This window comes from Eubalaena glacialis, chromosome 9 (assembly GCF_028564815.1).
Source record: "Eubalaena glacialis isolate mEubGla1 chromosome 9, mEubGla1.1.hap2.+ XY, whole genome shotgun sequence".
Classification (NCBI taxonomy): Eukaryota; Metazoa; Chordata; class Mammalia; order Artiodactyla; family Balaenidae; genus Eubalaena; species Eubalaena glacialis.
In genome coordinates, this window is record NC_083724.1 from 52,001,118 (window position 1) to 52,027,135 (window position 26,018).

At 41.0% G+C, this 26,018-nt stretch overlaps 1 protein-coding gene across 1 annotated transcript in view; it reads right to left on the reverse strand.

Annotated features, from left to right (window-relative positions):
* The window catches only part of PGM5 (phosphoglucomutase 5), a 236,724-nt gene that overhangs the window by 35,695 nt on the left and 175,011 nt on the right, over positions 1 to 26,018 (reverse strand). The window contains exons 9-10 of the mRNA XM_061200368.1: positions 18,938 to 19,073; positions 15,137 to 15,320 (exon numbers count right to left, since the gene is read on the reverse strand). Coding sequence (XP_061056351.1) covers positions 15,137 to 15,320; positions 18,938 to 19,073 — 320 coding nt within the window. The remainder of the gene's footprint in view (positions 1 to 15,136; positions 15,321 to 18,937; positions 19,074 to 26,018) is intronic.

Below are 26,018 nucleotides of genomic sequence, written 5' to 3' on the forward strand. Positions count from 1 at the left end.
GGAGAGATATACTATGCTCTTGGATTAGAAGAATCAACATTGTGAAAATGACTATACTACCCAAGCAATCTACAAATTCAATGCAATCCCTATCAAACTACCACTGGCATTTTTCACAGAACTAGAACAAAAAGTTTCACAATTTGTATGGAAACACGAAAGACCCCAAATAGCTAAAGCAATCTTGAGAAAGAAAAACAGAGCTGGAGGAATCAGGCTCCCAGACTTCAAACTATACTACAAAGCCACAGTAATCAAGACAGTGTGGTACTGGCACAAAAACAGAAATATAGATCAATGGAAAAAGATAGAAAGCCCAGAGATAAACCCACACACATATGGTCACCTTATCTTTGACAAAGGAGGCAAGAATATACAATGGAGAAAAGACAGCCTCTTCAATCAGTGGTGCTGGGAAAACTGGACAGCTACATGTCAAAGAATGAAATTAGAACACTCCCTAACACCATACACAAAAATAAACTCAAAATGGATTAAAGACCTAAATGTAAGGCCAGACACTATAAAACTCTTAGAGGAAAACATAGGCAGAACACTCTATGACATAAATCACAGCAAGATCCTTTTTGACACACCTCCTAGAGAAATGGAAATAAAAACAAAAATAAACAAATGGGACTTAATGAAACTTAAAAGCTCTTGCACAGCTAAGGAAACCATAAACAAGACCAAAAGACAACCCTCAGAATGGAAGAAAATATTTGCAAATGAAGCAGCTGACAAAGGATTAATCTCCAAAATATACAAGCAGCTCATGCAGCTCAATAGCAAAAAACAAACAACCCAATCCAGAAATGGGCAGAAGACCTAAATAGACATTTCTCCAAAGAAGATATACAGATTGCCAACAAACACATGAAAGGATGCTCAACATCACTAATCATTAGAGAAATGCAAATCAAACCTACAATGAGGTAGCATCTCACACCAGTCAGAATGGCCATCATCAAAAAATCTACAAAAGATAAATGCTGGAGAGGGTGTGGAGAAAAGGGAACCCTCTTGCACTATTGGTGGGAATGTAAATTCATAGAGCCGCTATGGAGACAGTATGGAGGTTCCCTAAAAAACTAAAAATAGAACTACCATATGACCCAGCAATCCCACTACTGGGCATATACCCTGAGAAAACCATAATTCAAAAAGAGTCATGTACCACAATGTTCATTGCAACACTCTTTACGATAGCCAGGACATGGCAGCAACCTAAGTGTCCATCGACAGACGAATGGATAAAGAAGATGTGGCACATATATACAATGGAATATTACTCAGCCATAAAAAGAAATGAAATTGAGTTATTTGTAGTGAGCTGGATGGACCTAGAGTCTGTCATATGGAGTGAAGTAAGTCAGAAGGAGAAAAACAAATACCATATACTAACACATATATATGGAATCTCAAAAAAAAATTGGTTCTGATGAACCTAGGGGCAGGACAGGAATAAAGACGCAGACGTAGAGAATGGACTTGAGGACACGGGGAGGGAGAAGGGTAAGCTGGGAGGAAGTGAGAGAGTGGCATGGACATATATACACTACCAAATGTAAAACAGAAAGCTAGTGGGAAGCAGCAGCATAGTACAGGGAGATCAGCTCAGTGCTTTGCAACCACCTAGAGGGGTGGGACAGGGAGGGTGGGAGGGAGATGTAAGAGGGAAGGGATATGGGGATATACATGTGCATATAGCTGATTCACTTTGTTATACAGCAGAAACTAACACAACATTGTAAAGCAATTATACTCCAATAAAGATGTTAAAAAAATAAATAAAATAAATGTCCCTGGGGCCAAATTTTGTCCCTTATGAACCTGCTGGATGCAGTCAGGTAGGCAATTTATCTATGACAGTATGACAAATTACCCGTGTTAAAGCTACCCCCACGTGATGTTAGACTTTGCTTTAAGTTCCTCTCTGTTTCTGTCCTCATTCCCACATTCCTCTGGTAGCCATGGAAGCCTACAATGAAATGCTCAGGACTGGAGCATCTGCCGGGTTCTGAGAGTTTCTGTGTACATCCTCATCCTCTTGGTTCTCTCCTTCCTTCCTACTGGTAAGACCTGGCCACCAGGGTGGGGTCGGGACAGAGCTGTGGCAGCACCTCACACTGCTCTCCAGGATTTGATTTTTGGCTCGGAACATCACTATTCTCTATGCATCTCTTCTCATTAGTGGCAGCGACATTTTAAAAAGTATGACTGTAAGATCATGTTGTGACTTCTGTTGAAGGAAATTGGTTTTCTTAAGGCAACTGTTAAAGTTATTGTTATAAATAAGCATACTGGCAGGGGCCAGAAGAAAGAGAGCTGGGAACAAAATAATATGTGTGGTCACTTGTTACTTCTGAAAAAGTAGAAGTCTCAGGCAACTTTGATACCAGTCATTTTCCCTAAGAAATTTACCCTGGAAATGTCTCTGGCCTCAAATCCTGCTTGTTAAGAATAGCATTATTAAAAATATTCATACATGCCACGTGAACTTGATCGCTAATCTCTTACCCCCTCCCCCATCTGGTGATATCTGCTGGGAAACACTATGATTCCATCTGTGTGGTTTTCTGCTTTTTAAGTTGTGTAGGCATAGTTTGTTCCAATCCCCAAACAAAAAGCTTAGTCTCTTTTGGAGGGTTCAATGTCTGCCACAATTTGTGTAATAAAAAGGAGCCATGTTCTTTCCTGGCAGCCCATCACTCTGTGACACTAGCTATGCGAACAGGTTGATTTTGTCTGGGATTCATTCATTAGGCACACATTTACAGCAACCCTTAGGGATCTGGTATGGGGCTAAGCCCTGGGTATATGAAGATAAAGACAGTATTTGCTCTCCATAAGCCTGAAATATTCTATCACAATGAGCAAAATTATTTTCTTAACCACCTTATGCTGCTGGAGAAGTGAATAGTTAGGAAATTCCCAATAGAGCAAACAAACCAATTCCTTGCTATCCAGAAAGTATGGTATACCAAATTCTGTTCAGACTGGCAATGTTTTTACAGACTTCAAGGCCGAAGCCCTAAAGCACCTGTTGTTGCAGATACTAAATCACTTGAAGCCACCTGTTCTGAGGACTTCCCAGACTTAACCCATTAAAGTAGCTCCATTACACGATTAACTTCCCAGATTAGTTTATGGCCAGTGGGGGGTACTTAAGAATTCAGGCCATGATAAACCCTCAACATGTATTATCTGCTCATAGCTAAGCCCCTTTTACAGTGAAATCATGTTTTGTTTTGTTTTGTTTTTTCACTAAGTGTAGCCATATCTTTGGCTGTACTCATGGAAGGTTGGTTAGAATCTGTATCGGGTAGCCTGGAATAGATTTTGCACTTGAAAAGATGATAAGGGAGTGAATAGCACACATCAGCCTGCTGGAAATAATCCAGTGTCTTCTCTCTTTCCTAAGGAACCATGAGATCTTAATAGAGAATCCACGTTGCTTTGTGAGACCTCCCAGTGAAGAGCATAACAATTCTCCTTCTCCACATGGAACAAAAAATGTTTAGACCCAGCCCAGCTCTGTGCTGCAATGGCCCTAGTTCCATGTCTGCTGAGCGTCACTTGGATGTGTGAATAGTTGTACTGGATTGCTTTGGGGTCTGCATGTTGTTCCAATGAGCTTAATGAATTTGTAACCTCAACATGAACCATGTTCTCTCCAGCATGTATCATCACCTGCTATCAACTAAATAATAAGGCCAAAGTCACCACTGACCAAGACTTGCCAAGTTTCGAAATGTTCCATAATTCCAACAAAAGAATACCAATAATATACTTGGCTTTAGAAAATTTTTTAGGTTAAACCAGAGGTTGGCAATATAGTTTGTCAGCCAAATTTGACCTGCCACCTGTTTTTATAAATCAGGTTTTACTGGAACACAGACATGCCCGTTCACTTATGTGTTGTCTGTGGCTGCTTTTGTGTTACAACTGCAGCACTGAATTGTTATGACAGAGATCGTCTGGCCCACAAGGGCTAAAATATTTACTATCTGGCCCTTTACAGAAAATGTTTGCTGACCCCTGGTAAAAACTATTCCATTATCCACAACATGGAACACTTACCCTTCAACTCTACCCCAGAAAATGAAAAATATAACCATATGCCTATGGAAAGCCCAGTAGAGAGAAACTGTGAAGACTGTTATAAGGGTGTCCCCCAGGCACTGCGCCTTCCAGTCATAGGTTCATCTGGACATATATTTGGCCCAAATCAACTTACTTCTGATCACCTACTCATGACAGAAATAGATTTATTAAATCGCATTTTAGTTTTATATCCTCACTTTTATTGCAGGGTCTGCAAGGCACTGTTATAAAATCCATTTTTTGCAGTCACTATAGGAGACTGTATGAAGCTCCACATTAGACATCTCCTCAAGAGCCAAGTTGTTAGGAAAGCCTTTCCTTCCCTGAGGAACTGGTATTTTTTTTTCTTTCTGACAACAAGAACTTTATAACTAACCATAGTTTCCTTTTTAATATGGCTGCCAGGACACTTAATGCCAAATTTGAGGTTCAGCCCAAGTGGATCCTTATGACTTGCATAATTTAAAATTTTTCTTCTTCTGTTCTTGACTCTCTACTCTTATTTATATTTTCCCTAGTCTTGATTTCTGTTTCTTATTTATATTCTAACAACTTCATTATGTGTGTTTGCTGCCACAATCCTCTTGAAGAAACAAGGCCCAGTGCAAATGAATAAAATAAGTTGCCTTTACACTCTTAACCCTAAAGTGTTGGAATCACTGAATTATGTTGTTGGGTCCTTCATTAGCTGATAAGCTCTGGGAGAGAAAACCCTTACGTTCCTTGTTCACCATTTATTGATACAACCTAGGACAAGCGTGGTACACAGTAGGCCCTCCATAGACACTTGTTGAATGAATGTCATTACATGTCCAACAGCTGGTGTGAGTATCACTGGAAGGTCTCCTTCCACATGTAACAAGGCCAAATGGAAACACACTCATATTCTTCACTAATGAACTGGGGCTACATATTCACCTTGAAGGGTAATTGTGAAAGATACTATGTCTACTCATCCTTCATTTTTAGGGCAAGGGTCGGTTTTAGCTAAAAACAGTGGAGTTGAACCATGGTAAGTTCCTGTCCCCAGCTGTGTGATCTTGGACAAATCATTAGCTAGCCTATTAATTGCAAAATTTACTGCACACTGAAATCAGCTAGGGGTCTTTAAAAAAACTGTGGTACCTGGCTCTCACTCCAGACATTGTGATTTAATTTGTATGGGGTGTGACTTGGGCACTGGGATTGTAAAAGCTCTCCAGGTGATTCTAATGTGTAGCCAAATGCGGACAGCACTGTCGTAGCCTTTTTTTTCTAGGTCACCTCCCTCATGTACCGAGTGACTGACTATACCACATGTCAGTCTTAAGGAAGATGCCTTTAAGATCTGAGGTTTCTTGCATATACTACCATCAGACTGGGATCTTAGGAGGCCATAACACAGGGGCCTAATAAAACATCATGTTGCTGCTGAGTCCTGAAAGCCTCCTCCTAGCGCCTTGTCAGCAGCAGAACCACTAGAAGCATCTCCTCTTGAGCATCTGACATTAACTGTTTCTAGCACAATCTCCTAAGGAATTCCTGAAGCAACAGTGAAGGAATCCATGATACCACCGTAACCATAGCAGCTATAGGAGCGAGAATTTCCAGGATGACACAACAGCCCCAAGCTCAAAGAAGGGAAAAAGATGTCCTCCTCCATTAGAAGATAATGTTAAGTATGGGGTGGGGTACACAAAGGGCACTGCACTTTCAGCCCAGGGGAAACCCTTTGAGTGGCCATAGTTGTATGCCTCAGTGACCAGGGTGGGGTTTTGCCCACCTTAGCTCTGTCCCAATGAGAAAGAATTGTTAAAGAACTGCTCCACACAAAAATCCTGCAATCTGCTTCCAGTTATCTCTGTAGCATTTCTTTTCCTCCCCAGATTTGCCCCCTCTTTGGTTTGCCGTTTGTGGAGTTTGGAAACGATATAGGAATAACTAGAGAACTGGGCTAAAATTCTGGCTTGGCTTGTTAGCTGGCGGTCTTGAGTAAGTCATTTAAGCTCTCTAAGCCTTAGTTTCCTAAAAAGCGGATGAAAAATAATACACCCTGGCTTACTGGGTTGTTGTGAGCATCAGATCAGAAAATGTATGTGAAAAGTGCTTTGAAAATTATAAATCACTATATAAATAGAATTATTTTTCTTATGTTAAAGCTTTTAGTGAAAATGGTGCTATGCTCTAATTTGTCTAACTTTCCAGATTTTGCAAAAGATTGCTATATAAAGCCTAAATGGCGATGGTTTGTGGTGCAATGCTACATACTTATTTTTAAATTAGGCAGAATTAAGATTCATTTTATTTTTAAAACTTTGCCATGTCCTCTGAAATCACTACTAAATACAAAGATCTGTTACCATTTATCTTCTCCATATCTCCCACTGAACTGGCTTCCTGGCAATAAAATTCTCTTTCCTGGCTGGTCAATTTACAATCTTAAGGTCTTGAAAGGAGGACCTTAGGGTCATCCAGGCCATCTCCTCCTTTTACTGAAAAGAACACGGAAGTCAGAAAACCTGCTCAAGGTAACACAACCAGTAAATGGAGGAGCCAGGGTTTCAGCCTACGTCTTCTCACTGCAGGCTTATAATTTTAGGTTGAACCATATGAAACCTCTGATAGCCATACACTGCTTCTCACATGAAATATTTGAACAATATCTCATATGTTTTGTATGGTCCTGCAAACTGGCACAAGCCTTTTGTAGAGTAGGTATCTGATAAATGTTTGATAAATGAATCTTGGGTTGTATTTTTTTTTTTCTTTTTTTTTTTAAGCCCTTGTGTAAATCAACACAGGAAAATCTGCTAGTTGCTAAGTACAAGCAGAGCTGCCAGATGTGAGTTTGGAGACTATAGGACATGTTGCAGCCAGGCGGGGAAGGAGGAACTGTACATTACCAACAGTTATTTGGCAGCATCTGACCTAGTTGAATACCGACTTAGGAAGAGTTCCAGGGGAAAACAGCATATGGCCCTGAAATCTGGTACAATGTCGCATATACAGTCAGTTGGCCACCCCAGGCCTATGAACCTGGAGACAGGACAGGCTTGGAAGAGAGAGACTCTGTGAGATTAACTCAGATGTTATCTCCCACAGGAAATCCCAACGATTTATCTGGAACGCTTCAAGGTGAAAATATCGCTGTGTAACATCTGAACCATATTTTGTAGAAGAAAGCATGCAGCTTATAAAGCAGAGGATTTGGATTGGACAGACATTTCTTGCCACAAAAAAAATCACCTAGAATTACCCCATTTTTCTTTGTTGAAGTCATAGAGTTAGCTGTGAGCATGAGTTCACAAGTGGCTGAGCTGGCTAGTCCATACCATGCCCTCATATAAATTACAAGCAATGCCCTCTCTGGGTAGACAAATTACAGAAGAGCATCTTTCCTCTTGGCTGGTCTGGATTTCAGCTTCTCCTCCAGCATTAGGTCCGTGCCTTTGTGCAGTGCACTGACTACACAGCTGTACCCAGCTGCCCTACCCTTGGGAGCAATTCTCATCTAGCCTTTTTTACAACCAACCAGCACTCTTGGGACCCAACAATTGCAGATAATTATCTGGGGAAATCAAGGTCAAATGGCTTCTTAAGTGCACTTTTACAACACACATCCAGCAAAAACCACATTAGGTGATGAGAAGTGAAGTGGGAAGTGAAGACATAAACTAGTCCTCATCCAGATTCCAACTATCAAGTCTGGAACAATGGAACTAGGTCACACATGTTCCATTTCCCTGTGTCTTTGGCCAAAATGGCTGCTGATGCCTGTTCACTCAACACCAGGCCCGGTTCTGGGATATTTTGGATTCAGACATACTTTACCCAGACAACAGGGGTAGCTTCCTCCCTCAGTTCCTGTGATAGTTTGCAGCTTTTTCCTTTAATATTTATGTTTCCTGGTGATGGCTGCCCTCCTGACTACACACAGACATTAGTATTTCAGTAGGAAGTAACTGGGATGCCATTCCAGAATGCTTAGATTCTTACCACACATCTTAGCAGGATTCTACTGCCAACATTTTAGAAGATAGCCCTAAAGCAGTCAGTTATGTCAGGAGAAGGTAATTCACTATAACAAAACTCCAACAAATTAGAAGCAGGGGAGTCAGAACTTCCCAACTAACCAAAAACAGTGTCTCCCTCTCTCTGTTTCCAAATCAGCCAACAGGTCATTACAAAGCACTGAAAATATGTTTGGTCCTTGGAAGGCAAATAGGCAAAATCATAGGAAAAGTAGCCATTAGGAAAAAATTTTTTAATCCATAGTTTTCAAGGTATCCTACTAAGAGGCCCAATTGTCTCTATTTCCCACAATTACAGTGTTGTAGAATGAGCACTGGAGTTGAGAATCATAAGCACAGCTATTGTAACATCCCATGGGGAACGTGATTGCCCATAGGAAACCCAGCTCTTTCTCTGGAAAGCTAAACAACTGTATAAGTACATATGATGGAAGAAAAGCATGTAGTCTGATAAGACAGTTTCGCCGGAGCCAGCTTCCAACCACTCTTCAGGACCCAGCTTAAGTATCATCTCCCCATGGAGAGCTTTCCAGAGCCCTAGTCTAGGTTTGTTCCTTCTGCTATGCACTTCCAAATAAGTGATTTCTCTGTAATATTGTTAAACAAACTCTGTAGTCATTACAAGTTTAATGTCAGTCTGCCTTCCCTGCTAGCCTGTCCTGTGTGCTGTTTTATCCTCAATGCCCAGGAAGCTGACTGCATGTGGTAGGTGTTTGGAAAATAGTCATTAAATGGATGCAGACATGAATGAATCAAACTTCTACTACCTTCACCATGTTGTACTAAGGTGGGAAAGGAAGGTGTATTTATTAAGGGAAATTTTTTTAGACATCACAACTTGCAACGTAAAAAGGATTTTTTAACCCAGGTTTGATCACAGTATACATTTAACGATTACACCTCACTCCCTAAACATTTCTGTTACTCAACACAGGAGGACTGTTAATAGGTACTAACATTCAGATTTAGCTAAATTCCGTAGGTGGGATAACCAGTCTGACTGAAGTGATTTCTTAAATTCTACTTCTAGATGCCCAAAGCACACTCTAGCAAATGGCATATTATAGGACAAGGATTGTTAATATGACAGTCTCTCAGTTGGTTCATTGATTGGAATGTAATAAAAGTTGAAGCTTGAAGTTAAAGGATGACCAGTTAACTCTGAGTAGAGAGCCCCTCTGGGGCCCCAGATTTTCCAGCTAAGACTGTTCAGTTGCCTTCACGTGAGGCCACCAGAGACGAGGCCTCAGTAAACTTCTCTATATCTGTTGACCAGGAGTTGGCAACACCACAGTATATATTGAAGCACCACATGTCAGACTGAAATGTGATTTCAAGATTGCCAATTCACTTTCTTTATTATTTCTAAATACCAAAATTAAGAGGTACAGACACCTTCTTGTATATTAAAATAACAACACTAAAAGCAAACTGACTTCAGAATCAGTCTTCAAAGTGTGCTTTTTCTCTGAACTAATTTCAAATGGTTCTCTTTTCCAGGTTAAGGACAACATCAAAATGTTTCCACACAGCCTGCATAACTTGAAGAGGTATTAATAAGCTCAAAGTCAGTCTGACATAATCAAATTGGATTTGGTTTTCCACATCAGCAAACTGGTATGCATTTATTTACATCAGTTTTTTTTTTTTAATATCAGCTGAACTTTTACTTGCAAATGACTTCAGCACTCATAGAATTTAATGATTTTTGATCTTGTTAAATAGAAATAAAGGAGTTGGATGGGACATAAAGAGAGACTTGTTTGGTTAAATATTGCTCCTGAAGTATCAAGGTTTCTCATTTCAAAGCTAATTTTCAAAATACAGGTCATAGTTCTGGACTGATGCCCACCCTGGTGGCAATACGCCATCACTCAGTGCTGGTACCATTTGTGAAGTTGTCTTTCTTTCACAGCACCGGCATTGGAGCATCCCTTCTCCCAAAGCCGGGAGAGTCTCATAGTCAGGGCTAGAAGGATGAGATGGGGAGGACAACACTAAGAGATAATCTGGGTATCGATAATGTTCCCTGGGAAAGTGATAGTTGAGGGAAGAGAGAGTGCGCCAAGCACCATGGAAAATCTTGATATTTGCACAGTGAATCCATCCTTGAGGAAAGACTGGGCCACGCTTCATGGCTTAAGGAGCCGTCTAACCTTTCCTCATCTCTCCCATCTCTTTATAAGGCATAAATCAAGAACCTCTTAAATTAGTCAGCAGTTTAATCCAACTGCTCCCCTACTCTCACAATAGCTACTGGCTATTTTTCCCACTTGTATTTGAAGAAACCATCATCATTCATTCATGTGACTAGATTTGACCAGAAAATAACAAGTGACATATCCTCATGGGACCACAGAAGGACGAGCTGCAATTGTTGAGCCACGCCTCTCAATTGCTATTTCTAAATCAGAGCCTCTCTTGGGTTCTGTTTAATGGAAGGCACACATCAACTTTTCTCCTGGCACCCAAGGTCACAAAAATATCAGACACTTGGAGGCAGCCATAGTAAATTCCACGAGACCCGACAGGCCACAGTGAGGCCAGTGAGGTCCCTGGGAATTCACATCAGGGGATGAGTACTTCAGGGGGTTCCTTCTTGCTCTTTGAATGACCTCCACAGGATCTCACAGGCAGGATAGATTTTGCTGAACATTTTCACAGGAGTGGAGTGGATGGTGGGTGGGGGTGGGAGGGATGGCTTATCACCAGAACAGGATTTTCATTTCATTTTGGATGGAGAAGCATTTCTTCTTTATCTCTAGAGATACATGTAAAACAGCTTTTTTTCTTCCCATGGTCTGTTTCCTGACTCTGACCTCAAATCAAGGACAAAAAGGGGACAGAGCTGCCTTAAAAAACCTTTTTCTTTCTGAAGCAAAATGTATGTGTGATGGAGGGTGGGGGACCGTGGCAGGAGGCAGAGAAATGTGAGTTTGAATCAATTCACAGATAGCTCAGAAACTGACGGGGCCTTCCCGTATCTTCGCGTGACACCCTGCAAAGTTGTTGTTGTATGCTCTTCCCCACTGCTTTGCTTCTCATTTATGGTTCATTAAATGCCAAAATCTTTCTTTCCCAAGGATGCTCTTTTAACATAACTTATTTTAGTTAACCAGTTATTAATGTTTATTAGGTACTAGGACTTTATATATATTATCTGATTGAATTCTCCCAATGGCCGTATGAGTTAGCCACAATTACTATTCCTATTTCCACAGACAGGAGAGAAAGGCACAGTGAGGTTGAGTAACTTGCCTAAGATCACCCAGCCAGGAGGTGGCAGAGCCGAAGCTCAAATCCAAGACAATCTGACTTTAAGACTGTACACTTAAATGCCACTCATGCCCTTTCCTCAGACTGATATGCAGTCAAGTTAAGGATTCTGATAAGGGGGAAGGAACTGATATTTCTTGAGCATCAAATGAGTACTAGCTACTGTGCCTGGGGGCTTTATAAGTCTTTCTCCTAAAACCTTCTCCATCACCTTACATGGTAATTATCAGCATGCTCTCCCCCTCCCCTTCACTGTGTTGAGGTTCAAAGAAGTTAAGTAACATGCCCAAAGTCACAAATCTAGGCAGTGACAAAGCCAGCCTTCAAACCTATGTCTGTCTGACTCCAACATGACAGAACACTGGAGAAACCATAGCAATTGGCCTCCGACAGCAAACAGAGATGTTACATTATTATGTTTCCTTTCGGTTTTGCTAGGTGAAGCATACTTCTGTTTCTCTTTGTGGAGGTTAAGTCTCCTTGTATCTTAATTTTGAAATAACCCATAATATAGTAGACTATTTTTAAGTTACAGTATTCTATAATTGAAAAAGCATAATAACAAGGGTTGGTGAAAGTGTGCAGAAATTGGAACCCTCATACACTGCCAGTAGGAGTGTAAAATAGTACAATTGTGTTTGGAGACTATCTGGCAGCTTCTTTAAAGGTTAAACAGAGTTAACCATTTGATCCAGTAATTCCACTCCTAGGTATGTACCCAAGAGAATTGAAAACCTACGTCTACACAAAAACTTACATGAATATTCACAGCAGCATTATTCATAATAGTAAAAAAGTAGAAACATGTCACATGTCCATCAACTGAGTGGATAAACAAAATGTAGTTTATCTACACAGTGGAATTATTATTCGGCAATAAAAATGAATGAAGTAGTGATATATGGTATAGCACGGATATACCCTGAAGACATTGTGCTAGGTGAAAGCAGCCAGTCACAAAGGACCACATATTATATGATTCCACTTATGTGAAATGTCCAGAATAGGAAGACCTATAGAGACAGAAAGTAGATCATTGGTTCCCAGGGGTTAGAAGGGAGATGATAGCTAAAGAGTAGATGGTTTATTTTGGGGGAGGTTGATAAAAATGTGCTAAAATTGATTGTGGTAACAATTGCACAACTTTCTCTATGTACTACAAACCATTGAATGGTACACTTTAAATAGGTGAACGGTATGTTATGTGAATTATATCTCAATAGAGCAGTTATATATTTATATTAAAAAACTGCACCATGAAAAAAACCAATATTATGCATTTGATAGGCTCTCAAGAAATACCTATTGAATGAATGCACCAAAGCACTTTATGACTATTTAAAAATAATACTAGTTTATTTAAATTCAAATATGTCTTTTAGGAGTGGATAGTTTATTTTGCAACAACGTTGCATAAACTATGCCCCAGACTCAACTGTCCCCGGAGGTGAATGCTGATAATACTGACATCCCACGAGTGCTGAAACGTGGTCCTCAGTGGTGAAAGTTTAGCAATGGCCACACCTGTGGAGGAATTTCCCCTCTGTTCCAACAGGACCAACTGTGGTGAAAGAACCGTCTGTGGCTTGCTGACAATAGGGATGCCGCTGAGTGTTAACTGATCTCCCAAAACCCTCACTGAGCCAAACCCAGACCAGCAAGAATCTCTAGTGTGACTCAGGGCCACCAGCTAATGAAGGTGTCACTTGGGTCCAGGAATCCAGGAAGATGAACAACTACCCTTCCTTTGTTACTTGAGAAACTCCCAAGAGCAGGTCCTGGTAGCACTTATCTATTTATGGTCACCTTTGAGGACAGATGAAAGAGCATGGGGAAAATATCAATAAATTCCAGAGTAAAAATAGAAACCAATATTCAGGGTTGAAGGGGAGGAACACAGAATAAATCAAAGTCCAAACTTGAGATCCAGTTGAGGAATTAGCCTGGTGTGAATGATTAAAGAAAAGCCAAGAAAAAAAAAGCACCCAAATGCTGAGTGCATTGAAGAAGAAACAAGGTAGAGTATTCGTAGATTTAATAGCAAAACAAATGAGCTCAACAAACAAGCTCTGCATAAGTTGATATGATCCAGAACCTACCAATGACTAGACATTCCCTTCAAGGAATAGTTTTCAAGCCTTCCTCATCAGGGAACAAAAAACCTCTCAGGGATACTTTAGAAAGCATGTATTTTACAACTCTTAAATTCTACAGTAACAACAACAAAATAAGTCTTGGATTAGGGAAGTTTGTTCTGAGGACCCTGTGTGAAACAGAAGTGAAAATATGGTACCAAACTGGAATAGATTATCTGAGACATGGAGGCTCAAAGATGCACATGTGCTGTGTGCTGGCTTCACATCTCCAGGGATTCACTGGTATTATTTTGGAGAGAATTCAATCCAGTCTACAAGAAAGCATCCTTGTGCAAAACAAATCACAACTACAAAGCCTTGCGTAAAGGCTAGGAGTTTTTATATATGCTATTTCATTCTATTTCTAAAACAACTCTGTGAGATAGATGTTTCACAGATGAGGAAGAAACTGTAGCTCAAAGAAATCCAACAACCTTCCCAACTAATAAGTGGCAGGGATAGGATTCAATTCTGGGTCTTCAAACTTCTTAACCATTATTTTCTCCACTACCCTACACCTTTCCAAAATAAGACTGTAATGAATTTGTCCAGCCATGGAAGGCCTTCTAGAATGGAAGACTGACATTTTGATAGAGATGAAAGATCACTACAAAACTAAGCAGACCAGAGGGAGAATATCGCAAGAGTAACAGGAGGGTACTGGGCTTTGGAACATCGGCAAGTCAGGGGACCCTAGGGCAAGGACTATGTATGAAACACTAGTCAAAATAAAAATAGCAATATCTACCATTACATCTAGTCCCCTAAAGCCTACAGCTTCTGATTTATTTTGTTGTCTGTACTTGGTGAAGCACGTATAAGAAGATAAGAATTTGGGGATTTTAGAATGGAACTTCTCTTAACATTACTCAGAGTGTCTTATTTAGACTATAAATGTTAAAATGTGCTCCCAGAGTGGCCAACATTGCCATAGCCAATAAATAAACAAAATCGAGAAGAAAAATAATGGTAATAGCTTTCAACATCTCTTATACAATTCACAGAGATAAGATCATAATAAAAGTTGTGGTTGATTTTGCCACTTATCTTTCGTTTAATATAATTCTCAACCATAAATCTTGCTTTTGGGTTTGTGGGGCAAAACTTCCAATTGTTTCTTCCCCTACCAGGAGTAACAAACCCATCTGGCTAAGCTCCTATCATTGACATAAGCTAATGACATAAGGTAATAAAAGGTGAAACATCCCTGTACCTGTGGGTCCCAAGCAAAGGGATCCCTTGCTCTTGGAAACTTTTCTGAATCTGTCACCAGTCATGGCCACTATATAGAGGGACTGCAGGCTGCAAACATTTCAGAAAGAAATGTTGGGTCTAAATCTATTTGTGGTGTTGGGCCATCAGTTACCAAGTGGAAAGAATACTGGACAGAGAGCCAGGGCCCTGTATTCTAATCCACTCTCTGCCATTAAGGTAACCTTCACCAAGGGCTTTCCTTTCTCCTGGCCACAGGGCTCTCATCTGTAAAATGAAGGGCTCAGAGTAGATCATCGCTGAAGATCTCTCCAGTTGTAGGATATTTTTGCATCCCCACCGCACACCACCCCTCCTCTGCTTGATAACCTGTTCTGGCGATTTCATAGCAAGTACCTGTTTCTTGGTCACAGTGCCATCCACGGGGTCCACGTATTCAAAGCTGTCTGTCTTCGCCACACTGTAGACGTGGCTCCCCACAGCAAACTGCTGGCCGATGAAGGACTTGTCTGTGACCAAGGCCTCCAGGTCCCTCATGATGTAATAGGTCGTCTTGGGCTCTAACCCCTCATAATCAAACCTGGTGAGGGAGGAGCAGGACACAGGATAAACACAAATCTAATCAGAGAACCAGCAGCTGGGTTGGCCTCTCAAGGTCATTTAATCATTGGTTTTGTTTAAAGAAGAACAGCACATGGAAGAACACGGAAGAAACATGGAAGAACAGCACAGAGAAGCATCTGCAGCTGGTCTCCCCTCTTCCCCCTGCCAGCCCTCCATTCATTCCCCACACAGCAGCCAGCATCATCTTGTAAACATCAAATCGTGCCAATCCTTTCCTTTAAATCCCTCCAAAAATGCCTGTCATGTTGACAGCAAGAGTCAAAACCCTAACCACAGCCTATAAGGCACTGTGGGATCTGACCTGCCCACGTCCTTGATTTGACTTCGTCCCACTCTCGCTCTTGTTCACTATTCTCCAGCCACATGGGCCCCCTCTCCAGTCCTCGGAGACACTTTGCCCTTTCCCTTCGTTGGGCCTTTGCTCTTGCTATCTGTTTCCTTTCCCTGGTACAATCTTCCCCAGGCTACTCAAATAGCTGACACATTCCCTTCCTTCAGCTTTCAAATTTAGTGTTACCTCTAGAATGTGACCTTCTCTGACCAGTCATCTAAGGTAGCTTCCCTCTATCTCTCCCCGCCTCTTATCATCCTTTATTTCTTCTTTTGGTAGTTATCCCAATCTGTATTTACTTTGTTTATATATTTGTTTCCTTATTTCTTGTCTTTGCCCCTGAGTACTGTACGCTCCAGGAGGGCAGAGATCTTACCTGTTTTGTTCTCTGTTGCTTCTGACAGGTAGTGTTTTTTGTAAGTAATGGAATGAAAGATGGGAGGAAGTGAAGGAAGAAAGGAAGGAGAGAGAGGAATCAAGGCAGGGGAAAAGAGAAGGAGGAAGGGAATTCAATGTACCATAAAACTCTCTTGGAAACTTGGAAGAAATATCACAATTGTTCCATTAAAAAGAAGGTCCCCCTAGCCAAGAACATCAAATATAACAATGGGGCTGGGAGGTGATTAGGGGAAAAAAAAAGACTAAAAATAACCCTTATCTCATTTGTTGTTGTGGAGTTTAAATATGATAATGCATACCAAGTAGTTGGCACAATGCCCGACACCAGTGCTTAAAACTATTAATTACTTTTATTCTTAGTCACTACCATAAGGAAACTGTAGGGTCTTTCCCGATGTCAGATGGTTTTGACCAAGTCCTTATGGCACACCCAGGGGGCTCTGTTTAAGAAGGAAGCCCTAGGTGGGGCAGCTGTGCTCAAGCAGCTGTGGTGGGATCTCACATTGGGCTCTCTGTAAACAGGAAAGAAGATGAGTTCTCAGAGTGAACTAAAGAAGGAAGATCTGAATAGTTGTTACTACTTTTTTCCACTCAAGATCTTTTGTGACTTCAGCAGACAACAGGGTATTAGCCAAAAGGAATGATACCATGGCTAACAAGGGGTCCCCTGCACCTTCATCTCCCCTCTCTTCTGTTCTCTCTCTCTTACACAAGGTGTGTCCTCCCAGCCTCAGAAACAAAACAACAGGGAACTCTCTCAGAACATTCCTTCTCAGTAGTGTATGTGTTCTAATCCTAGATTCTCTTTAAAGATAACTTTTTGGGAAGGTAAAACCCAGCCAAGCAGAAAGGGGCAGGAGGTTGGGATAAGAGGGTGTAGTAGGAGACAGAGAGGCACTGAAAGAGATTTAGAAGTTGAGAAAACACACTAATGTGACAGGTCACATCCAGTCTATGGCTGAGGTCATCAGACCAGCTGCCCAAATGCTCATCTTCATACACATGCAGGTTCTAGCACTACTTTCCCCTCACTACCTCAAAAAACCCCCTCTGACCATCACTACCACCAACACACTTCCGAGGAAAGAAATTTCAAAATGGAGAATTCCTTCTGGGGTCCACTCATACAAGGAAAATCATCTGGGTTCTCAGATACAACTTCAGGCTCAGTATCAGTTAAACCAAAATTGTTTAATTATCTCCGCCCCACCAAGAAAACAGTCAGGCTAGAAATCATTTTCTTTCACAAGCACTTTCAACCTACCTTTCCCAGAGGCTGAAGGAAATGTTTACTTTCGTTCTACCTATTCCCTCCTCCCTTTTTCTTTATCTCTGTGATCTCCTTGTACAGAAATCTGAAACATAATTCAAAGTCCTACAAGAATTTATATCTCCACTGTATTATATTCTCTAATATGGTATTTGTTATGAAAAAAGTAATTGTCATGTAACCTCTTGGCCACAAAAAAATGAACTATATTATAAATACACTTATCATAATACCATGTCTTCAAAATGCTGGCAGAAAGCTAGATAATCATTCCACAAATTATGAGGAACACATCCCTGACTCAAAGCGATCTCACTAAGCCAGAGATTGGCAGTCATAATATATTTTATCAGGTTGGATTTTTTGGAGCAGCTTCAGGCAATAAAAGGATTTGCTGTGCCAATTGGTCTCTTTGGTATGCCAAAAAAGCCCACAAGAATCAGGACTTTTGGCACTTGTTAGAAATACTAGTGAATAAAACAAGTTCCCGCCTGCCTTGAGAGTCCTTATTTTATAACACAATGAATAATTTGAGGTGATTTCCCGGCTGTCACATCCTCAGCCTTCTTAACTAAACAGGAACCAAGAATATGATGGCGCTGTCTACATTTCCCAGAGCACTGCAGTCTCTTTGATTTTACTGAAAACTATCACAGGCTTCCTTATTCTCTGATATTTATCTAAGTAAATGACCGCTTAAGAGAAGAAACAATCACCTTATAAGGGAAGTCTAAAGCTTTCTTTCTGTCCCTTAAGCTCTTGAAACGCAACCAAACATCCAAAGTAGTTAACTATTCATAAGCAAAGCAAATGAGGCACCGTCTCTGTTTTTAATACACAGAGAGCCTCTGAGACTACCCAAGGAGTCCCTGCCCTAATCCCACGTTCTCCACAGTTAACATCCTTTCCGACCACTGCTCCCCCTAAACCATGGCTTGGTACTAGCATATCTAGCAGGCAGCCACACAGCCAGAAGACTCTTACCCCATCGCTTGCTTCAACAACAGGAAAGTGGTAGAAACCCCCAACCCTAAGCTCTTTGCCACTGACCTTTCCCCTCCCTCCTTCCCAGGGTAATATTTCTTTTTTCTGTAACTCCTTTCATGGGGACAAAACTTTAGCAAAATCTGGGGCTCCTGAGCCATGTGGTCCCTTCAGAGGATGCCAGTTCAGGCATCTTGGTCACGGTTTGGACCATTAGTGGGAGCTTCTGTCTTTGCCTCCCTTTCCTTGATAATTATGGGTGGAAAGCCAACAAGGAAAGCCCCCGGTCTGACTGTACAACTTTCATGGCCACCAAAGGACCTTTCAAGGTTCTGCAGTTCAGATTCCTTCTGGGGATGGCTGCCCACCGTACAGGCAGGATGAAAAGATGACAGAGGGGTGTCACCAGGGGAGGGGTACTCCTTGACACCACTCCTACCACCTCTCAGGGTTATCTGTCTCTAGCGTCTGTGCTCCTCAGATCTTCCTGAAAGATGCCTGCCTCCTAAGGTTCTAGCCCACTTTTTTAAAAAAACCTTCTCTAAGAGCAGTTCCCTAGGGTCCATATGGAGACCCTTGCCCCTCTCACCTGCAGTAGTAGTGGCGGCCAAATTTGGCCCAGTGATCTCGGACAATTTCCTCCACGCTCTGCTTCCGGGCAGCGATAATGGAGAGCCAGACCAAGACAGCCCAGAGGCCATCTTTCTCCCGGAGGTGATCAGAGCCTATGGGAGAAAGGAATAGTCTGCTGAAGATTCGTTCACGGGGGAAAAGTTAAAGCTAAATGAACTATGAAGACCAGTTAGCACTTGAGTGTTACATTGAAATGGCAGGATATATTTATCTATTGTGTTAAAAACATGTCCCATAATAAACTTGCATTTCTAAAAATATGCAACCGAAATTCAAATAACATAAAACAATATCAAAAAGTAAAATAAAATCCTGGAAGTTGTTGAAAGGATCCAAGAGCCAAGGTGACATCACATGTGACTAATGGTATCATTCATTCAGTAAGTATTTGGTGATCCTTATGGTACACCAAGCATTGGTCTAGGTACTAGGGATACGGCAGTGAACAAGATAGCTCTTTATTCATCAAGTTTGAATTCAAGTAGGCGGGGACAGGCAACAGAAAAGTAGATGAAAGAACAACATGTGTCAAATAAGGACAAGAGCTATGAAAAAAATTAAACTGGGTGATAATGTCACAGAGCACGATATCAGCAAAGACTTCTTTACTAGAGCAGCGCAGCTTACCTAGAGTGGGGTTGAATGGTACTCCCCAACCCCACTCCACCTGCCGAAGATATGGCCACCCAGAACCTGTGAATGTGACCTTATCTGGGGAAATAGTCCTGCAGATATAATTAAGTTAAGGATGTTGGGATGAGATCAGCCTGGATTATCCAGGTGGGCCCCAAATCCAATGACAAGTATTCTGAGAAGAGAAGACACAGAGAGGAGAAATCCAAAGGAGCAGGTTATGTGAAGACAGAAGTGGAGATCAGAATTATGCTGCCACAAGCCAAGGAAGGCAGGGAGACACCAGAAATTGAAAGAGGCAAGGAAAGATTCTCCCCTAAAGACTTCAGAGGAAGCATGGCTCTGCCAACACCTTGATTTTAGACCTCTGGCCTCCACAACTAGAAGAAAATTAATTTCTGTTGTTTTAAGCCACCCAGTTCTTGGTAATTTGTTATGGCAGCATTAGGAAACGAATACAGGTAGTCAGGGTCAGCCCCACTGAAGTGATGATATGTGAGCTGACACCTGAGAAGAAGGAGTCAGCCATGCAGAGATCTGGGGACAAAGCACAAAGTCCCTGAGGCAGGAAGGAACTGGGAAGCTTATTCCTCTAGCTATTTACATAGAAAGAGAGGCAGCTCATTTTGTGGCATTCACACGATAAAGTGTGCAGGCTAAACAGGTAGCTTCCTGTGCAAAAAGAAAACAGAGGAATATGTTGGAGGCTCATTTAAGCATCTGTCTATTGGCCAATTGTAAGCTCTGTCCTGAATACAAAGGAATGTGTTGTAGTGTAAGAAAGGTGATATAATGGAAAAAGCATGGGGAAGGCTTTGGAATTAGGGTTTAAAACTAAACTCTTCTACTTCCCCGGAATGTGAGAAGTTATCGCAAAGTTGTTAACCTTTCTGAGTCTCAGCTTCTCATCTGTAAAATGGGGACACCATCACCCATCTTGTTGGGTTGTCATATGAATTTAATCACACTCAGTGGGTAGGCTCTGGAGTCAGATTGTTCACATTCAAATTCTGGCTCAGCCACTGACCTTTGTGTGACTTGTTGTCCTCATCTGTAACATAGGGAAATAATAGCCCCTACCTCATGGGTTACTATCATGATGAAGTAACTAAATATGTCCAGGTATTTAGATCAATGACTGGGATGTCACAAGTGGTTGTCTTGTTGTTGATCTTGCTGGTAATTCACATAAAGTACCAACCTGGTGCTGATTCCTCAATACGTACTTTGAGGCAAATTGTTCTCAGTCATTCATTTAATTTTATCCTCTGACTCTAGCTACAGCAATGTCTTAAGACCAGGAGACTGGGACCAGGGGTTGGATCATTTCTTCTTGCAATAGAGCAATAAGAATGGACAACAGTACTTGGGTTTCAGGGCTATGAAACATAGAAACTCAGACAGGAAGACCCAATGACACAGAGCTGTTTAAACTTTGAAAATGGACTGAAACAATACCTTAGTTAAGTTAGGCAACTTTGAGAACTTCTCACCAAAGCTATGGACCATTTATACTTCTTGGTACATGTGCAGTGTTAAATGTTAAATGTTTTTGCTCAAAAAAGGAAAACATACAACCTTGAGAGGGCAGTGAAGATACTTAAAAGGAGAAATGATCAAGTCTTTGGCTCCTCCATACAATGATCAATGGTCTGTTGATGACACTTTTAGATGTCTGGTTGTGGCTGTCTCTAGCCTGAGAAGACCCTGGGCTTTTAATCATCACAGCATGGAGTGACTCTAGTCCCATCCAAGGAACTCTGCACCCTGCTATAAAAATGGAAGAAATTTGGAAGATGCTGGGTTAGCTCCATGGCCTAGTGCAAAAAAACAAGTCTAGGAAGTCCTGCCCCGTGGGATAATTTCAAAATCCTTTGTCCTCTTACAGCTGAAAAAAATCACTTTTATTTACTGGCTAGAGAGAAATACCTTTTTGTTTTAAAACATGGGCTTTGCATACCTTGAATCTCCAGCTGGATTACATTACCTAGAGATAGACCCATTAGATGCTAAGTCTGACCTCTGATAAGATGTCATAATTTAGGGGAGAGAGACATAAAGTTATTTTAGCAGAATCCAAAAAAAAAAAAAAAAAAACCCCACACAAACCCACCTCAACCGTTTGTCGCCAACCACATAGTAAATTGTGAACTGGCTTGGATATTCTCACCTACAAGTTAAACATTGCCCAGATTCATAAGGGGCCAATGATCAAGTGAAATTAACTGTGCTCTTTACAGCTGTTTGAGGTGGGGATGGAGACACTGATGACTTGCAATTACACACACATGATTCCACTGAACTCTCATAATGTGCTTTAGAGGGGGCTTTGGGGAAACAACTCTCCTTTTAATAACTTTAAGGCAACTGAACTATAATGTCGTATCCATGACAGATAAATTCAACAGGAAATGCAGAAAATACAAAGGCATCAAATGGTTTCCTAAAACCCCACTATAAACAGAGTGAAAATGGATGCGAGAAATGCTGACACCATATATGACAGGACTGATAGACTTTATATTAAAAATGTTTTTATAAGTTAACCAGAAAAAGAGGAACCCCAATAGATAACTGGGTGGATAGGCACAAATGAGCAATTTTCAAGAGAAAAATATTAACAGTCAAAAACATTTGAAAAAATGTTCAATCTCACCTCAGTCAAAGAAAAGTCCATAAAATGGAATCCCATTTGGGGACTTTCAAATTAGCAAGCGTTCATTAGGGGCAGGGGAACACCTAGTACTAGCAAAGTACCAGTGTAAATGTGTACAGTTTGGTGGAATAATTTGGCAATAATAATCAACAGCCTTAAAATAGCAACCAGCTTTGGACCCAGCTATTCTATTTCTTAAATTTTAGTCAAAAAGACATTCACTAAAGCAGCTTAAAGAAGAGGGAAAGTTGAAGAAATAATAAAAAGGAAAAAAAATTGTTTTTAAAAGAAGAGGGAAAGTTGAAAAATGAATACTAATTGTTAAAGAATAGGAAATTGTGGAAAATTCATACAAAAACTTGTGTAGATAAAATATTGAATAAGAATCTTTGGTAACACATGGAATGATGTTCATCCAATTTTAAGAAATGTTAAAAATCAGGTTACCAAAAAAGAGTACTCAGTATTTTTTTTGTAGAAAAACACATTTAGATATGTATTTATGTGTGTGCACAGGTTATCAACAGGATACACACCCAGCCGTTAACAGTGTTATCTCTGAAGCAGGAGAATTGCAGATGTTTTGCTTCTTTTTCCTTTGCAGTATTTCCACAATAAATGTATATTATTTTCATTATAAGAAAAAAATAAAAATTTTAAAGTTGTCAACGGTGTGTACAAATTCACATTTGAAAACACGAAATCCCATCTACCAAGGGTTAGCTGGGATATTAAAGGGATCAACACTGCTGATGAACAAGTGATGAATTTTGAACCTATTGCTCATTCCATTTCTTAGATTGAGTAATAGCTATTTAGAGCATAGAGACTGAATATGACTCCCTCGTGAGGCTCACAGGTTTTGGGATTAGGATCAGGATGTCCTGTAAGGCTTTAGGACTTGACAGAAAATGAGAACAGGGAAGGCAGTGCACTGCAGAGCTGTCAACATTAGCCTTGGGGGAAGCTGGGCTTAGGGGATGTGTTTTGTTCACCTCACAGGGAGACTCCACTAGCAAGGACAAAGCTTCAGATTCATCCCAATAGCCCCTAGGGCATTTCTACTATTGCTGACCGGGCACGAAGAGGGGCTCACTCAGCCTGTGTTTCACCCCCTATCTTCCCAGGCAAAATCTCTACACTCTGTGAACAGTTAAACAGTTGTTTGGGAAAAAACAAATAAAATAGCTCTTTTACTTCCTCATTTCATATATTCACAGCTGCTCCATCTTTAGAACATGAGATTCCAGAAAAAAATTCTCCAACGCTAATATTTATACATGCATACTATTGCCTGTACAATTTTTAATAGATTTTATTTTTTAGAGCAGTTTTAGCTTCATAGCAAAATTGAATGAAAAGAACGGAGAGTTCCCATAAGAGTCCTTGTCTTCACACAAACACAATCTCCCCACCATCAATATCCTGCACCAGAGGGGGATGTTTGTTACAAATGATGAACCTACACTGACACATCATCGCCCAAAGTCCATAGTTCACGTTAGGGTTCACTGATGGTGTTGTACGTTCTATGGGTTTTGACAAACATATACCCACCATTACAGTATCATACAGAACAGTTTCACTGCCCTAAAACTCTTCCGTGTTCTGACTATTCATCCTTCCCTCCCTCGTAGCCCCTGGCAACCACTAATCCTTTTATTATCTTTATTGTTTTGCCTTTTCCAGATTATCATATAATTGGACTTTTTAGTTTGGCTTCTTTCACTTAGTAATATGCATTTAAGGTTCCTCCATGTCTTTTCATGTCTTAATAGCTCATTTCTCCTTAGCATTGAATAATACAGTACAATTTTTGAAGTTTGCTTCCTCTGGATTTCTGGCTGGTGGTGCAGCCAGAGCTTGCCACCTGGTTCAGAACATTGCAAGAAGCTTTAACCCATATTTCCAAAGCCTGTAAGTACCACTCAACTGTCCTTCCTCTATCCAGGCTAGCCCAGCCCGAAGCCCACTCAGACTTGCTTTGACCAGCCTGGAAAAGCAGTCATCCCCACCTAGATACCAGAAGGAAGGGACTCAGCTCTCCCTGCCACAACTCCAGGAAAAACTGACACCAAAAACAGGTCTATTTTTTTCTTACCAGAAACATCCCTACTCTTCTATTCCCCAAAACTAGACTTTGAATTTTCTCAAGCTTTAAAACCATATTACTTTGGGCTAGGCAGTACACCAGTAAGTATACTGACATAAAAGAAATGGGGGAAAAAATGAGAGTACTCAATCTCAAAGGAATTTTCCTCAAATGGAAATGCCAGCACGGGCAAATCAACTCAATAAAACACCACACATGTTACTAAAAGATCAAGTCATCTCAGCTGAAACTCAGATCAGGAAAGTCTGAATTTGTCATTTGGGAAAATATAAATCATTATGCACCTGTTGCCAACTCCAAGATAGAAATAAGTTAGTGGTTCTCAACCCAGGCTGCCCATTAGAATCTCCTAAAGAACTTATTAAAAATACCAATGCTCAGGCCCCACCCCAGACCAATAAAATCAGAATTTTTGGCAATGGGACCCAGGCACCAGTATATATATATTTTTAATTCCTTGGGTAATTTTTATGAGCAGCCAGAGTTGAGAACCACTGTTTTAAGAGAAGCCTACTCAAAACAGTCCCATATCGGGGGCAGATTACTTAGGGGTAGTCAATTAGGCCTCTTCCTCTATTTGCTCAAATTTGGCACTAAAGGAAAGTGGTCATTGGTCTCTAGTTCGATGGATGCCCCTGGCCCTAGTCAGGGGGGGCCCTCTCACTGGAGCCAGCTTCAATATCATGGTTTTCCCCCACCCCTTTTGTCTGGAAATCTTGTGAGCGCCTTGCCAAATTTGGAGTAACCAACTCATCCTGGTGTGCCTGGGACTTTCCCCATTTTAGCAGGAAATGAACAATATCCCAGGAAACCTCTCCATCACATGCATACCAAGGTGGTTGGCCAGCTGATAAGGAAGGCCACTTGCTCAAAGAGGTTCCTGATGGTTTTCAGGATATGTGCATATACAGCACATACCTAAGTACACGTATTTCCTAGAGCCAGAAACGATAGGAAATATATCTATATACTTGCTCTTGATGCAGAATTACACAGCAAGACAATTCCATTTTTGGAAGAATAACAGCAAGGCACCAGGCACTTCACTCAGTACTTTATACATCTATTATCTAATTTTGACAATTTGATAGCTTCTCTTTACAGGTAAGAGATTGAGGTTAGGTCATTTGTATGAAGTCACATGGCCACTAAGGGGTGAAAAGAAGATTCACACCTGGGCAGTTTGGCTCCAACGCCTGTGGACATAACCACTGCTGGAAATGCCCGGTAATGCCAGTGGTCCTCAGGAGCTGCAATGAGGCAGATAAAATGCCCCAGGTGGTTAGACCTGAGGCAACCCTTCTGAAGATCTGGGTGATGGATTGGTATTTTTTCCTCCTCACACTAGACATTCAGGAAAAGTTGCCAAATTTCCCTTTACTTCTCCTCTCCTATCGATTTACCCTTTTCATTTACAAATGAAGTTTTCATTAATTTGCAGTGAAATTCTTCCCATCCTCTTTTTATCCACTCAAGGATTTGTCTTTTCAGAATAGTGAAGTTATGAGGGAACACTGGGAGGCACCCCTTGCAGGGAATCTGAGATTTGAGAACATGCTATTGAACTGTGACAGGTTGTTGTTTTTGTTGTTTTTTTTCCGTGTCTCAAACTGCTCATGTTCAGCTCTTTAAATC